Source organism: Perca flavescens, chromosome 7, assembly GCF_004354835.1.
Source record: "Perca flavescens isolate YP-PL-M2 chromosome 7, PFLA_1.0, whole genome shotgun sequence".
In the NCBI taxonomy this organism is placed as follows: domain Eukaryota; kingdom Metazoa; phylum Chordata; class Actinopteri; order Perciformes; family Percidae; genus Perca; species Perca flavescens.
In genome coordinates this window covers 25,093,651-25,110,745 of record NC_041337.1, presented here as the reverse complement: position 1 = coordinate 25,110,745, position 17,095 = coordinate 25,093,651, and the positions used below count along the sequence as shown (strand labels likewise).

The 17,095-nt window shown below is 41.4% G+C and overlaps 1 protein-coding gene across 2 annotated transcripts; it reads left to right on the top strand.

Moving 5' to 3' along the window:
* Positions 1-4,733: 4,733 nt before the first annotated feature.
* On the top strand, positions 4,734-16,751 carry amt (aminomethyltransferase). Of its 2 annotated transcripts, none has more exons than XM_028583186.1 (9): positions 4,734-5,021; positions 9,422-9,589; positions 9,830-9,910; positions 11,770-11,901; positions 12,016-12,094; positions 12,345-12,490; positions 12,670-12,850; positions 13,804-13,959; positions 15,382-16,751. In XM_028583186.1, exons 1-9 carry the CDS (start codon positions 4,899-4,901, stop codon positions 15,555-15,557), a joined length of 1,242 nt encoding a protein of 413 aa, XP_028438987.1. In that variant the 5' UTR covers positions 4,734-4,898; the 3' UTR covers positions 15,558-16,751. The 2 variants fall into 2 exon arrangements, with proteins under 2 accessions (XP_028438987.1, XP_028438988.1); XM_028583187.1 differs by having other exon boundaries at positions 4,951-5,021; positions 9,460-9,589.
* Positions 16,752-17,095: the final 344 nt, after the last annotated feature.

Sequence of the window (17,095 nt, the reverse complement as noted above, 5' to 3'; positions counted from 1 at the left end):
GAATTGTGTTTATTTTGCATACTTAAAGGTCCCATGGCATGGACATTTCACTTTATGAGGTTTTTTTCACAGCCAGAAGAAAACAGTTGTTTCAAAAGAAGCTGGAGGCAGCAAAAAAAACACATCTGGCTAAACTATTTAAAAAATGGCGGGTTTGTTGAGGACACACCCCCGTCTGTCGCTAGCAATGATGACTCCGTGATTAGTGACGATTCTCTCTGACCAATCAGTAGTCTGCAGGTTTTCACGTCACCTTTTGGTATCGGCTCAGCTCGCTTGGAACCTCGACGGAGGTGATACTAAAAAAAGTACCAGGGACTTTTTTTCGTAATGGAAAACCAAAAAAGGCGAGTAGAGTCGAGGCGAGTCGAGCAGGTACCATGTAATGGAAAAACGCTGTAATTCTGCACCAAGGCTGAATTTCGGGAAAGAGACTTCAGATACAGTATTAGGGGACCACTGAGGCCTATATAAAAGCATCCAAAAAGCAACATGTTAAGGGACCTTTAAAAAAAGGGTGAAACTCATATTTAAGTCCATAATACAAATAAATATGCATGAAAATCAGATTTTAATAACATCCCCTCAAAGTGCTAATTCTCCAGAGATGAGCTATTTATTTTCTAAGCTGTGTTCGTCATATGAGGAAGTTGTTTTAACTGCAGTCCACAGGATCTGTTTGCAGCAGGAAAGAACTCATGGCTTTGCCTGAGAACATTCAAATCTGCTCCTTTTAAAAGGTGTGATTCTTTGGTGAAAATCAGCAAACCAAAAAAGATATGTAACAATTATGACATTATTACGCACAGTTTATGAACTGTTAAATAACTGATAATTATATATTTATTATCATATGCTAAAATTTGCGGTTGAAGTCATTAACATTTGCTTAATGTAACCTTGTTTTAATCAAGAAAGAGCCAAACAAGTTAACAGAAACATGCTTGGAAAACAGTATTGTCTTTGTTGTCGCATTTAATGATTTGGCTTTCGAATCAAAGTCAGTTTTACTTTTTGTGAGTCCACCACATTTTTACTGTTTTAAAGTGTCAATAATGCTGAATCATAAGACATTCAATGTGTATTAATGTAATGTTATGAGATATACTGCCTCTATTCATTTAATCCAACCAGTTCATCTGCTTTAATAACATCACGAGGAAAAAAAGTATTTTTGTTCATTCAAAGGTTAATTTACCAGGGCTAGAGAGAGTAAAAATGTTTTCAGAAACCTCCTTTCTCTTAACTACATAGTTCATCAGTTAGATTTCATCTTGAGACACAGACAACACTTAGAGAACATTCTAACAAATGTTTCCTCTTCAGGGAAAAATCCACTGAAAAACAGTTTCACTGTACTTTAATAGCATCTCATGTCCAGTGTATGTATGTGTGTATGTGTCCATATTATGTCCCTCCTCTCATGGCTGTCAGGTTGTGTCTCAGTGCCTGCAGTTCTTGGATCAGCAGTGACAGCTCTGTGGCTGCGGCCTCTTTCTCCCTCAACGCCTCAGTCAGCATCCGGACTGCGCCGCCCTGCTGGACTGGAGGCGGAACAGACACAAGGGCATACTGTCAGTTTGTCCCATAGACCTCTTTATGTGGTTTGTCCATCTTGAGTTAAATTCACAGACATGTTTTAAAACTTTATAGTGCTTACATGACATACTTTGAAGTAAAAAAAAAAAAATGAAATTGCAAGTAACATGATACATGCAAAGAAATCTGGAGAAACAAACTGATCCAGGAAATACAAATTATTGTAATATCAGAGGAAACGAATGCAAGTGAATGAATATGAAATCTCACCCAAAAAGTAGAAGATGAGTAACACTGTTAGCAGAAGCAAAGTGATAATAGCACAGCCCATGGCATAGGCACGCGATGAACTCGGTGTCAACATATCCTGTAGACGACTCTGCCATTTGACTGGACGGCCTCTTTGATTGACAGCTGTCATGTCACTTGTGTAGAGATTCCCGTTCGAGGAGGGGGAGTAAGCAGGACGAAGAGGCCTTGTCCCTGAAATCATAGACAGAGTGAATGAGTGTTAATGTGAGGGTGGTCTAGCTAGTTCGAAGTGTGTGTGTGTGTGTGTGTGTGTGTGTGCGCGCATGTGTATCTTTTGGGGTGTGTGTGTGTGTGTGTGTGTGTACCTTTGTGGCTGTGTTCAGAGTGTGTGTGTATGTGTGTACCTTGTGTGTGTGTGTGTGTGTGTGTGTGTGTGTGTGTGTGTGTGTGTGTGTGTGTGTGTGTGTGTGTACCTTTGTGGCTGTGTTCGGGGTGTGTTCGGTGGAGATCGTTGATAGAGTCCACCGAATGTAGCTCGATCTCGGTGAGATCTCTGTCGCTGACCCTGTAGAACTGAGGGGTGGTCTGGGAGGAAGGAGGCCTCGACATCTCGCCTCCTCTTGAGCGAGTGATAAATGATTAGACTTCCAGATGACACTCTACTAGTCAACACCTTTCCAGGGACTATATCTGGAAGCTGTATAATCTTCCTAAAGGTGTGCTATCTTCCAAAGGCCATGGTGGCAACAAAAAAATCCACTAAGATGGTGTAGGAGGGAGTTGGGCTCTAAACAACATAACTAGCTTTTGACCAGTTTGTAATTATGTCAGCTACACAAAAAAATATTTTTTTTATGTTAAAGCTACTTTTTCATTCCAAGACTGAGACACAAAGTAAATGGAGGGATTTTGTGATTTAGCTTTTTATTGTGTGTTGATAATACAAAGTTAGACCTGTGAAAAGCACTTTAAGTTCTAAGTTCTTCTTGCTTGCTTCATACGAGGTGGTTATTTACTTGCCTTACATTAATAAATGGAATTGTTGGTTCTATTTGGATCTATTTTCATCCCATCTAAATCTCCAATATGTTAGTAATTAATAGAGATGAGGATGGGTTGGTTCTGAAAGTGGAAGAGAAAGGAGGGAGAAAATTAGAAGATATTCTGTAGTTAAAACAAAAATAGAGCAGTAGGCCGGCATGTAAGGATGTATCATGTGAGAGGGCAGGAAAACATCTTGTTTTCTATTTCAAGACAAAACAAACAGGTCATGTGAATAGCTGATTTATCAGAGTTAATAATAGAGCTGGTTGTCAATCCCATAAAGGCCCAATGTTGCTGGACTTTAAATCAAGGACCAAAAGACTGAACAGGCTCCTGTCTAATGACTAACTGAATGATTGAATGGATGACTACCTGATTTACAGACTACCTTACTCTACTCAAGACAAAATCTAGTACAACCAAATCAGGTCTGTTTTCTTGTATAAAATAGGTGTAGAGAATACTGTTCTTCTCTTCCCACTTACCGTCTGTCACCAGGAACAACAGCTGTGTTGGGTTTTATGTGTGTTTGCTTGTTTGTTCTTGTCAATCTGTCGCTCTTCTTGTTCACCCAGTCTCCTCACACTCAGACACCCGATTACCAAAACGGCACCCACAGGAGCAGAAATGAGATACATTTAATATCCACACAGGTTATCCAAGAGCCACACAATGACTAAAGTAATCCAACTGAAACTCAGATGAAATCCCAACAAACGAGTAAGTGTTGCCAGTAAAATCCTTGATGTATGAAAGCAAAAGGAAACCTCTAGGTTTTGCCTCAGGGTCCTGCTGGTGTGTGTCACTGAGCAACTGTAGGCCACCCCCTCCTACAAAGTATGTTTGTGTGTGTCTGTGTTCTGATTTAGCCCACCCTCGCTGCCCTGCGAGAGAGGTAGAGCAAGCTATAGACATGGAGAGTGAGAGAGAGCAAGACTTCTCAGCCCTATTACCCCCCTCCAAACATGCTCACACACACGCCCAACCCTGCAGGCCCTCATGGCTGAAAATAGCTGCAGAGGCATGGGGTATTATTAGTTTCACAGGCCAAAGGATGACTCAATGATCTGGGTGGAGGGCATGATGGGGTACATAGGGATAAACACACACACACAAATACTCACATGGACAAATATTGGGTACACAGTCAGGTGAACACATGACATTAAATGTCTTGATTTTCGTGGGATTAATAAGAATAGAACAATTGCAAAATCCAACTCTTAGATATATAATTTCCTATTTATTACGGTAAAATTTGTAATTGAAAAATGTACAATGAGCATAATGGAGACTTTTGGTCTGATACTACCTGCTTTAATATGATACATGAATGCTGGTAAAGGACACAGTTCTTCTCTATTCACAGCCCAGCATGAAGAGGCAGCTGAAATGCATCAAAAGTAACTTTACTTTTTAAAGTCCATACATATTATAGTGTGTGAGGATCCTGTTGGCTCAGCAATTTAAGGCATGGGCCATTTAACACCCTCCATAAGGTTTCCTGTCACTTCCCAATTGTGCAAATGATGCAAAATCAGTCTGTGTGCATAATATATGCTTTTTATGTTGTAAATTAGCTATTGAGATAAAAAAAAAAAAGAGGGCGAGAGAGACAGTAAGAGAATTTTTGTTAATTTGCTAGTTCACAGTTGTTTTGCCCCTGTTGCCCCAATGACAGCCACTTCCCTCAAAAGGAGGAAACAGTAGGATGGGGTGTAACTGAGATAGCCTGCTAACTTTTTTGCATCTGTCATGGCATCACATCCTCTTCAGAACAATTGCATATCTTATCTTCGTTTGATAAGATGAGGCACGAATCATCAAACAGAACAGTGCACTCCTGCAGGGCAAACAGACTCATCAACTACATATCCCACAAGTCTTAGCGCCTCCCTCCAATCGCTGCCGCTTTATGTGTTTTTTTGCTAGAAGAGCAGAAATTCCCAGAGTGTGCTCCGGTGCTCCGTAGTTTAGCAACACAGCGGAAGTGTTACCCGTCGGGCGTGTGTGTGTGTGAGTGTGAGAGGGAGAGAGAGTTTAGCGGGGACTCAGGTGGCACGATGTGGGCTCGCTTGCTGGTCGGTGTCGGGGGTTCGGGGCTCGGGCTGCGGACTTCCAGGGACGGTTTTCTGCGGATCGTTGGAGCTGGATGTGCAGGGAAGAGACAGGCTTCAAGTGCAGATGTAAGTGGACCGTGAACTGTCGCTGAAACTTATCCAAAGTGCTGCTCGTGCATTTCTTTGGTTAAAGCAGCTTATTCCGTTTTTTTTGACGCGTGGTTGACTTGTGGTACAAAGTTATGAATCGATCATGATCTTATCTTTTAAGTTGTGCATCTATCATGTTATCAGTACAATATTCCAATACTGATTATTTTACAGTAGCTGTGGCCCTCTGCTGTTCAATACAGATTTTAGACGTGTTAGTAGTATGCTTTTTGCCAGATTTCTAATGTCCTGGATTCCATATTTAAACTTTAGGTTGCAAAAAAATCAAGGTTTTCAGTATACAGTGAGTGTTTGTGGTGTCAATGTTGGAGCTATTTTGGCTATCATTTGAAAGTCACTCCAGAAAACCTCAGAATAAATCCCTGGCTCTTTTAGTGTTACTTCATATTACAATAATTACATCGAAGTGTGTCACTGTCACAGCAGCAGTCAGTTCATGCAGACATAATGTACATCTGTCCCAGCAGACTGTCTCCCTCCCTCCCTCTGCCTGCTTCACTGAGCTGAGCTGCACAACGTGATTATATTAAAACCACGAGTGACTGACTCCACAGTACTGTCTGACAGCATGAGCTCTGCTATCTCAATGTGGGGCTTTGAATTACCCAGATTCATTCATTCAATCATTCAGAAATGTATTCATTAATTTCCTTGCTGCTCTCAGTGAGGAGATTATGAATAAAATGATCAGCAGCATGACCAAAATTTCTGCAATTTTCTGCTGCGAAGATCAAGTTCTTATTTGTGTATCCTTTTTCTAAATGATCAGTCAAGCATAATATGTCAGGAGTGTTGCACAAAGCAAAAGGGGTAAATAGACTACATTTCTGTAATCTGTAGTAGTTCATTAAGTGGATATGTGTGTGTGTGTGTGTGTGTGTGTGTGTGTGTGTGTGTGTGTGTGTGTGTGTGTGTGTGTTAAAACTGTAATAACCACCTCTGCTTTGTTCATTAAAATTAATATCTGACTTTGGACTTGAACAGTTTTACAACAAAACAATAAAGTGTTATGTAAAGTGGCGACACACTCTGCCCCATAATGCAATTCTGCTGCTGCACTGATAATTACCCCCTTCGCTGGCTGGTTCAAAGGTCAGAAAACAGGGCAGAAAGAACAGAACACGGCAGCGTAGAAAGGACTGCCCTATCGTTCTACCATTTGACAAGTATAAGCATCTTGCAATATGTTACAGTGGTTGGATTGTTATTATATTTAAAAATACCATGTAGGCTAACAATCAAATATTTAAGTATTTGTACAAACATTGTATAGATATTCAAAAATCCTAATTGCAACACCTTTTAAAATACATAATTTCAACCATTTAGTATCATAATTAATATATCAAAATTCACTCGCTGTATTCCCTGTGTTTCTTTTTTTTTTCTACATTAAGTATACTGTTTTATCCAAGGGGATAAGCTTCGTTTCAGAATTCGAACCTCCTATGGCGCCATTTTGATGCTACCAAACGCTCACCCGACATTAGCATTCCATTGACTGCCATTCATTTTGACGTCACTTTGACAGCAAATAACTTTACATCTGAAGCGTTTAAAGACTTTAACTTTTTCATTGTTTATTTTTTAAAGAAACACGACAATGTATAAAAGGCTCTATTACCTTGTATCTCACGTTATGGCTCCGTAGCAGACGTTTTTATAAGAAATAGGCTAACAATTGTGTCATAACCACACGATTTACTGTCGCACAGTAGAGAAATTACCGTACAGTACAGGAGAAGCTCGCAGGCAGTTTGGACTCCCATTAGCTGTTTAAGTTTAATTACTAATGTTACAGTTTTTTTGGATTGCTTAAGCACGATTTTCAAAACAGGGCCCGTGTTTTCAAAACACTACACACAATTAGCACAACCACACACCCAATTAGCAAAACACTACAGATCCTTTGCATAATTAAACCCTCTTGTAAAAACGATACACTTTTGTTTAAAAACCACACTTTGTTACCATATGAAACACACACGTTTCACATTACTATACTCTGTTTGCACGAGTTACACTCTTCTGTGATAAACCTAAAACACTTTTAGCACTTCTACTTCCCTATGATTAGAGTAGGCTACCATCAACAAAGTACAAATATAATGTAAATTCACCAAACACTACACAAGACCAATGTTGTTGTCATCAACATCGCAGGCAATGTTGTCATTAGCAAGACACCTTGGAAAGAAAGGTCTTGAATGACGAATCCATCCTTGCATTGCTGCTACCTCCATGTGGTCACAGGCCTCCTCCATGGCTTGGATGAGGGGTACCTCAGCCTGGAGACGGAGATCATATACCTTCCACCGCCATGCCGAGAAAAACTCTTCTATAGGGTTGAGGAATGGAGAGTATGGTGGAAGATATAGGACGGTGAAATGTGGATGTTGCTGAAACCAGTTCTGAACCAGAGCAGAGCGGTGGAAAGACACATTGTCCCAGACAACAATGTATTGCATATGATCAATTTGATTTGCTGCGGTTATGTTGTGCAATTGGTCCAAGAAAGTAAGTATGAGTGCTGTGTTGTAAGGGCCCATATGGGCATGGCGGTGGAGGACCCCATTCTGTGTAATGGCTGCACAGAGTGTTATCTTACCCCCACGTTGCCCTGGGACATCGACTATAGCCCTGTGGCCAATGATGTTTCTTCCCCTCCTTCGTGTTCTCGTCAGGTTGAACCCAGCCTCATCTACGTAAATGAACTCATGCATGATCTCCTCTGCATCCATTCATAAAACTCTGAAGAACAGTGTCAGGCAAAATTGTGTAGTTCAGTGTAGATGTAGTATACATATTACAGTACAGTAAAAGAGTATGAGACAGTATGCAAGATCACACTGCTAAAGTGAATACATACCTCTGCATAATCATGCCGCAGTCGTTTCACCCTTTCGGAATTGCGCTTGAAAGGAACTCAAAATTTGCTTCATTTGAATATGGTTGTTTTTTAGGATGCGTGCCAGTGTTGATGTTGAGACCTGATGGATATCGTTGAAACTGGCGTGGTTATTGACAATGTTAGTTTGGAGCTGATTGAGTGTTATAGCATTGTTGGCCAAAACCATGTTTACTATCTCCATCTCTTGCTGTTCTGTGAACATAGGAGGCCTTCCCCCTTGTCGTTCCTGACCCTCAATCCTATGTAGAAAAAGAAAAACAGTATACAAAAGTACAGTAATTTCACAGGAAAAGGTAACAGAAGTGCTGATAGTGCATAAAATACAGTACTGTAAGCAGTTACTGAAACCGTGCTGATGTGTTTGATATGATGATATTTTTACGATACCTATTTTCCAGTCGAAATGTTCTTATCACACTTGCCACTGTGTATCGGCTTAGATTTGGCTGTACTCGCAGTCCAGCCTCCCTCAGCATCAGGCCGTGGTTGACAACGTGGTCAACCAGTGTCTCATTTGTCAGATTCAGTCCTCTTTGAGCACCTTCTTGTCTTCCTTTGCCTCTACCTCTACCTCTACCTCTACCTCTACCTCTACCTCCAGCATGGCCTCCATCTCTTCCTCTTCCTCTGTTGATTCCTCCTCTGTTGATTCCTCTTCCTCCCCTTCTTCCTCCCCTTCTTCCTCCCGTTCTTCCTCCTCCTCGTTCTCCTCGTTCTCCTCCCCGTCTTACTCTTTCTCTGACTCTTTCCATTGTGCTTGAAGACCGATGAACTCACCGGCTGCTTTTTATAGTACTTATACACCTGATTGGTGTGTCTACAATTAGGCAAACAAGTGTTTGCACACCTGATGACTGTGTTGAACCAATTGGTTGGAAGGTGCGGTAATTTGACAGTCACTGCTTTGGTATTGCAAGGAAGTGACTTCATGATAGATTTTTGTGTGTAATGTATGTTAAGTGTGTTTAGTGTTTTGCAAATCACTGTGTGTAGAGTTTTGCAACAAGTGTGAGGTTGACAATGTGCTTATAGTTGTGCAAATATGGGCTGATGTTTTGCTTCTTGAGTGTAAGGTTTTGCTAATAGTGTACTACTTTTCATTTTAGTGTGTAAGCAATCCAAAAAAACTGTAACTAGCATTTTAGTTAGCAATAATTAGCCGTGTCCATGTTATCTCCTTACATATACCTACACTCTCCGTCTCTGCAAGATAGGGAATGATTGAGATTTCTCTTGGCACAGCTACCAGAAGACTTCCAACTTTCAGACAGGCTGCTCACGTCACATTTACGTCTTCTCTCTCAGTTGGAGGCTGCGCAGTAACGCTCAGCAACGCTCAGCTATCATCGGAAAAGTGCTTCTGATATGCTTCATTTGTCTCCGTCCAGAGCAACGGGATCTGTTGGTCCAGTTTATATACTGTGTATGGTTTTATCCCCCCCAGGCTGACTTGAAGAAGACTCCACTGTTTGACTTCCACAGGGAGCAGGGGGGAAAGATGGTGGGGTTTGCAGGCTGGAGTATGCCTGTCCAGTACAAAGACAGTCACATCGCCTCACACATGCACACCAGAGAGCACTGCTCCATCTTTGATGTCAGCCACATGCTGCAGGTGAGACGAGTGTAAACGGATGCACACAAAAATACATACAGTACACTCCTGAACACAGGTAAACAAATACACATATACTGTATACAAACTCACATATCAGGTTCATAGACACGCATCATCATAGTAAAAAAAAAAAACAGCACTTTGTCAGTTAGATTTGTTTTGATCCACCAACCAACCCACCAGAAAACTTGCCGTTGCTGTGTTTAAATATACCCTTTGCATTTTTTTTGTTGTCAGACCAAAGTCCATGGCAAAGACAGGGTGAAGTTCATGGAGTCTTTAGTAGTCGCAGATATTGCAGAACTCAAGGACAACCAGGTGAGATGAAGAATTGTTTCTTGTCCATCCTGCAACAACTATTTTGTTTGTCCACTTACATAGACATAATATAATCTTTTAAGTTGATACGGGGTACTTGTTAGCAAACAGTTGGGTATTTAAACATTCAGCAGATACGTGAGCATTCATTTGGAGTGTTTATGGCCACCTGATGAATGTCGGTCCAGTACTCGATTTTTTTGCTCCTTTTTGCTCTCCACCAACTCCTGAGTGAAATATATGGCTCTTTAGCTTCTACATGCTCCACTATGTTAACCTGCTAGTCGCTAACTGTGTCTGTTTGCTGTTTGGTGCTGATCAGGTAGTGTAGTGTTTTTTATTTTTTTACCATTTTTTTTTGGCTGAAAACAGCTGCCTGTTACATCTTGAAACAAAGCTGATGAAAGCAGTGTGAGTGAAATAAAACAGAAAAGTCGTGGACCCGCATACCAAAACAATGAGCTGAAAGACAGAAAGAAAATCCACCTTTCAGCTGAGAGGAACTGAAGAGTCGGCTAATTATAGCAGCGTTAAAGGAAAAGAGTAGTGATAAGAAATTATTCTGTAACACTGACTGTGTTAAAAGAAAGCATCAATGTGTTGTGGCGTTTCAGGGCCCACCTCCATCTAATTCCACATTTCAAGACAAAACCTCACAAAGAGACAAAAAGGCTTATCTTACTCTAAGCCCCAAACGAATGCAGCGGAGAAATGCGACTTCTTACTGACTGTCTGACAGCAGTTTTGTCTCGTCACTTGTCAAAAGGCACCATAGCCAAAGCCTCTGAAATGGGACATAGTTTAGAATTGTGGTAGACTGACCCACTGTGGTAGCCTGGGAAAACCCTGACGAACTTCCGGCAAATTTGAAATTTGCTCTGCAAGTCAGCCTGGCCAACAGCCCATTCAAGCCCATTTCCAATTTTTCCAAATCGAGGCACCAATCACAACCGTTGAGGCGGGCTTTACACGATGACAATAGCGCAGCTTTTTGTTTACATTCAACATAACGGCCACCGAAGTGCAGCAACCTGTTGATGCCGCTGTAGCTGCTACGTCACCCGGATCATTGGTCTGATTGGTTGAAGGACTATCCAATTGCGCCCAGAGGCATTTGAGCGGCGTCCGTTGGTGACGCCCCTTTGGAAACAGGCTGTGAATGAAGCTTGCCCAGGCCCACTCTCAGTTACAACTGAGAAGGGTCTGGTGTCAACCAGGCTGGATGGATTTGAGATACATTCACGCCTGTATTAAGAGTAGTCCACTTTTGAATCATTTCAGATTTTCACCAACAAATATCTAGAGTTTAAAAAAAAAAAAGGTGTAGTTTGGTTAAACCGATTTTGGATAAAATCCAGGTGAAAAGTAATCCAAAGTTTTTCTGCTACAAAAAGACTTTAATTGTCCCCTCCCCCCACCCATTTTTGTTTATTTAAAATAAATACTGATCAATTTACAGAAATAATGAGCCCTATGATTGGATCATCTAAGACACATTTATTGTGAACGAGCCATTGCATTAGGTAGGGCTGTCCTCGACTAAAGAAATTCTTAGTCGACTAACACTTATAGGATTTTGTCGACTAATCGATTAATTGATTTAATTGACAGAGCTGTGTGCTTTGAGAGGTGGTTAAGACTAGAAAAACACAATATAAATTATAAAATGTGCTCAGAAGTTTCTTGGAAATGAGTAATTAAGCATGAATAAGCATACAAAATGACTAATCGACTAAAGAAATCTTAGTCGACTAAGACCAAAACAATCCGATTAGTCGACTAATCGACTAAGAGGTGGCAGCCCTAGCATTAGGTAACATGTTCACCCACTTATGTTTTTGTCTCCCCACCCTCACCAGGGTACATTGTCCCTCTTCACCACTGAGGAAGGAGGGATTATTGATGACCTCATTGTGACAAAGACAGACCAGGGCTACCTCTACGTAGTCTCCAACGCTGGCTGCGCCGACAAGGACTCGGCTCACATGAAGGTAAATGCAGACCGAGAGTGAGTGTAGTCAGACAGGTCTGGCGTGTGGTAGACTCTATAGTGTCTGACGTGTGTGTGTGTGTATGTGTGTGTGTGTGTGTGTGTTGCCTATTAGGCCAGACTGGCAGAGTTCAAAGCTGCAGGTTTTGATGTGGATCTGGAGTTTCTTGATGAAGCGCTGATTGCTCTGCAAGGTACAATATTCTTCCTTACTTTGTTCCTTTCCTCCACCCTCTATTTTTCTCCCGCTTGTCATCCCATCATTCGTCTGCCTTTCATCTTGTTTTCCTCCCTCTATCTTGATCTCCCTTCTATTTCATTTCTCTCTTTCCCCCGTGTATGTTTCATTATATCAGTTGTTTGTTCTTTTTTGCTCCTCACTGAATCCCTTCTCCGTGTCATAGTTTATGTAAATAGTTTATCAGTTGAGTTGTGTGTTGTCAGGTCCATCCATGTCTCAGGTGCTCCAGGAGGGGCTGAAAGAGGACCTCAGTAAGCTGACATTTATGACCTCCACCTTGGCCACTGTGTTTGGTATTCCTGGCTGCAGGGTCACTCGCTGTGGATACACTGGAGAGGACGGTGTGGAGGTCAGCATCTCTCTTTCTCTACTTTGCTACTTTCTCACATTTGTAGATTTTCCACCCCCACCCCCACCCCGCCGCAGACTTTCATGTCAATATGGATGAGTTAAAAAGTTCATTATTTCCATTAAAGCTCCTTGGATGGAGACCCAGCGCTACAATCTGTCTGTGTCTCTGTGTCCCAGATCTCCGTCCCTCAGTCCAGAGTGGTGGAGCTGACGGAGAAGCTGCTGGCTAACGGCGAGGTGAAGCTGGCCGGTCTGGGCGCCAGGGACAGTCTGCGGCTGGAGGCGGGGCTTTGTCTCTATGGCAACGACATAGATGAGACCACCACGCCTGTGGAGGGCACCCTAGTCTGGACCATAGGTAAGCTTTTAGTGTTCATTAAAAAATATTTTTAGTAATTGTATTCAGTTATATTGATAACAATGTATCGATTGACAGTGTGTAACGTGAGAGGCGTTGAATTTACAGAGAATTATCACCCAAAGCTGGATATCCCCTCGGCTTAAAGGACAACTCCGACGCAAAATGAACCTAGGGGTTAATAACGCGTGTACCGAGTCGACTGTTCTCTGGGATTTGTTTTCATTTCATCGAATGTGACCAGTTTTAGCGCAAACCGCTAATTAGCTTATAACGCGAGTCGTCGGGGCACGGGTAAAGTAAAAAGAAATCACTATTTCTACACCACTAACAAGGTTAAAAATAACACCAGACTTCCACAGTAGCATAATGAGGGTCCCTACATGTAAACCAAAGCATTGAGAACTTTGTAAGTGTACAGACAATTTATTAAAAAGATAGATTATAAAGACAGTACCGTTCGCGTATACAGGCAGGCATCTTGGGAAAACAGTCACGAACGATGAATGCCGTGCTTGAGCTATGTTACTGGTTGCACGGCGTTCGGCTAATTAGCGGTTTGCGCTAAAATTGGTCACATTCGATTAGCATGAAAACAAATCCCAGTCAACTCGGTACACATATGTTATTAACCGCTAGGTTCATTTTGCGCCGGATTTGTCCTTTAACAGAGCTACAGCTCATGGTTTAGCTGTCTGGACTACAACTTTACTGTTTTGGTTCACTCTCAGCACTCTCATAGCGTCATTTCCAGCCACAGCAGCCAGCTGTTTCCAGTGAAAAGGCTCTAAAAACCCACAGTACACTACCTGCTCAACACCAAACGGAAGACAGACACAGTTAGCGACCAGCTGGTGAACATGGTGAAGCATTTAGCGCTTTACTCGAGCTTTGAATATACAGTGCAGTCTGTTCTGCATATTAACTCCATTGCTTTGTCTTCTCATTCACAGGAAAGCGTCGGCGTCAGACCAAGGATTTTCCCGGCGCTGACATCATTGTACCTCAGATCAAAGCCAAGACAGCCAGGAAAAGAGTCGGTCTGGTGTCTACCGGCCCCCCTGTCAGACAACACACACCCATACTCGGCCCTGATGGGAAGGTCATAGGTCAGAAAACAAACACGGTGGAAGTGGTGGACATGAGAGAGCTGTGGTACCTCTGTATTTCAGTTAAGAGTGGTGCAACACCAGTGGAAGGAAATCACTGTTGGAGTAAACGTGAAATAAAAGCAGGATTTAGTTTTAACCTAAGGTTAAGACTTGTTTTAAAATAACACAAAACACCACCACTGACACAAAGACAGAGTTAATGTTAAGGTGCTGACACACCAAGGAGATTATCGGCTGTTGGACAGTCTGGCGAGGTCAGTGACTCGAGTCTGTTCGGTGTGTCCCGTGCCGTCGTCAGTCTGAGGGTCTGTTGACGTTCATTTTGGCCGACCTGACATGTTCAGTCGGCGGCAGGGCAGTTGGGACTCACCCGGAAATGGCGAGCGGAATAGAGAACTCTCAAAATCTGACGAAAATCTTTTAAACTGGCCTTTGTTGAGCTGAAATGAAGACAGATTCAGCAACTGCATGGCCTATTTCTTGCTTAAAATGTTTTCAGAAACATGTTTCAGTGAACTATTTTAGTACAATATGAGATTGTATTCTGAACGCCATGACAGTCTGGCTTTGAATTTCCGGAGAAAACAAACCCATGTGATGCGATCGTCCAATCAGCTGCCGGTTTAATTTCTTGGGCAACAATACAGAGTAGCGCCGCCTGCTGCTATGGAGACGTATTACGTTTCTCAAGTCGGCGTCGCCTCAGTGTGTTCCAAGGCAGTTTTTTGGACCTCGGGGACGCGACTGATCATTTCCACTGGCTTTTCTGCCGAGGGTCGGCCGTCTGGTTGGTGTGTAAGCAGCTTTAAAGCCACAATGTTTAGAATTTTTAACATGCATTGCTGTGTCATTTGTGGAACTACCACTGGGGGTCGCCAAAATTGTTTGTTTAGTTTAGTTTGACATCATACCAGAATACCATATCAATGTGATGAATATCAATTATATTAAAGCAACACTATGTAATCTTTAGCCCTACAGGTTGTCTCATTGGAACTACAACTCGTGCTACCCGAAGCGAGTTGTAGTTCCAATGAGACAACCTGTAGGGCTAAAAGTTACATAGTGTTGCTTTAATTCTAGTTTTTGTATCATATTTTCATATTTTGTATGCATAAGCCAAATTGTGAGATATATCAATATTGAAAATAATCATTTTTTTCAAGTCCCAGTATGTAGTGGTTGAATGAATGAATGAGTGAATGAATGTAAAGTGTAAGTAGCCAAAGATTGAGTAAATTAATGAGTCAGTGTGCTGCTCAGGAAGTAAACCTGAACCATAGAATAGAATAACTTAAAATGTCTACCAAATGTTTTTATTCTGGCTCGCTATCTTTTTTTCTCTCTGAAGATGTGGCCAATTCAGGGTGTCAGACAGAGATTTCCAAGGTATGACCTATTCTTTGCCTTTTCATTTAGGTGAGGTGACCAGCGGCTGCCCCTCTCCCTGCCTAAAAAAGAACGTTGCCATGGGTTACGTGGATGCGGCATTCGCTAAGCACGGAACAGCCATCCAGGTCGAGGTCAGGAAAAAAGCAGTGCCCGCCACCGTCAGCAAAATGCCCTTCGTCCCCACCAACTACTATTTTGGATAGGACGCACACACGCACACACGCACACACGCATTCATACATACATACATACATACACCGTACACTCACACTGGATCATTCCAGGACACCATGGTCCAATATTCACCAATGCTGCCCCCTTGTGTTTACCTCCAACAATGCAATTCTTCATTGGTGAATCCTCTGAGAGAAAAGTATCACCAAAATGGTAACTATTATACAATACAGTATGTGTACTGGAAGTAAATTACAAGCAGTGTTGAGTCCAAGACTTTATGTATGACAATATGGGCCTTGATGCTCTGGTAACATGGTTCGTAGACCAAGTTCTGTCTTTTCTTTTTCTATTTTATAAGTGGACAGCAGGTTAAACGGAATCTACTTACTGCACTTTGGGTAAGAACAGAAACCGTGAAGGTGTGTGGCTATATTAAACACAAGGATTAAATTAACTTTTTGTTGTAGAATATTTTTGTAGTAGGTTTTGCTAATGAAACATGACGTAATTTACTCTGTCACTGCTGGACCAAAACAAAGATGCCAAATGGTTCTTTTGATGTTAAAACACTAAATGTCTGCTTTTTTTTCAAGGTCTTTCAAATACCACAGAACCACATTTCTAATCATATTATTGTTGGTCATAAACCGCTTGATCAATGGAGGTTAAACAGGGCCAACTATATAATAATTATAATAATAATAATAATCCTTTCAACGCAAAACCCCTGTCTGAAATATGCTAATTAACACAAATGTGCCAGTGAAGTTGGTGGAATTGCCATTTATGTGTTAATTAGCAGATTTTCCACGGAGTTTTTGTTTAGAGGGATTTTGAGGGAGTTCCAGTTTGCTCTGTTGATATGGTCAAAACCCTGACCTCCACATCAAATAAAACCTGACCAGACTGTTAATTGTTAATATGTTAATTGTCATTATGTTTGTTCTATCTGTCAACTAATGAAATGTGATTTCATTGTCTTTGGACTTTCTGTGGAGCTCTGAATGTATTATCTGGTGAAAATAATAACATACTTAATATAGAAATAATACTAATGATTCATAGGTTGTCGGTTATCACTGTCTTGAAGGTGCACTTTTAGCATCACTGTGGATTTTAATATTTCACTGAGTTTGTATGTAAACATTTTGAATAACATTGTTTATTTAATTAGAAAATATCTTCTTTTTATTAAAGACAATTTCATTTTCATTTCCCCACGACCCGCTGTCATTTTACTACTGAATTGGAAAGTGATATGAAAATAAGATTGCATAAATGTTTTTTAGTTTTTTTTAACAAGACATTCGTCTTCACATTATTGTGGTAAGTCAGTCTGGCAAAAATGTTTGCTCCCAAAGAAGGGCCTGGAGGGGCCCAGAGATATAGAATAGGATTAGGGCCTCCAAGTGTCTCATAATTTTACTCTTTGTAAATTCAAATTGTGGCAATGTTTCAAAGTATTTGCAAATGTTTCTGACTTTACTCACTCAAATCCCTTCCCTTAGAAATAGTATTAGTAGTAGTAACAGATTACTGAGCATAGGTGGGACATGATGGTGGA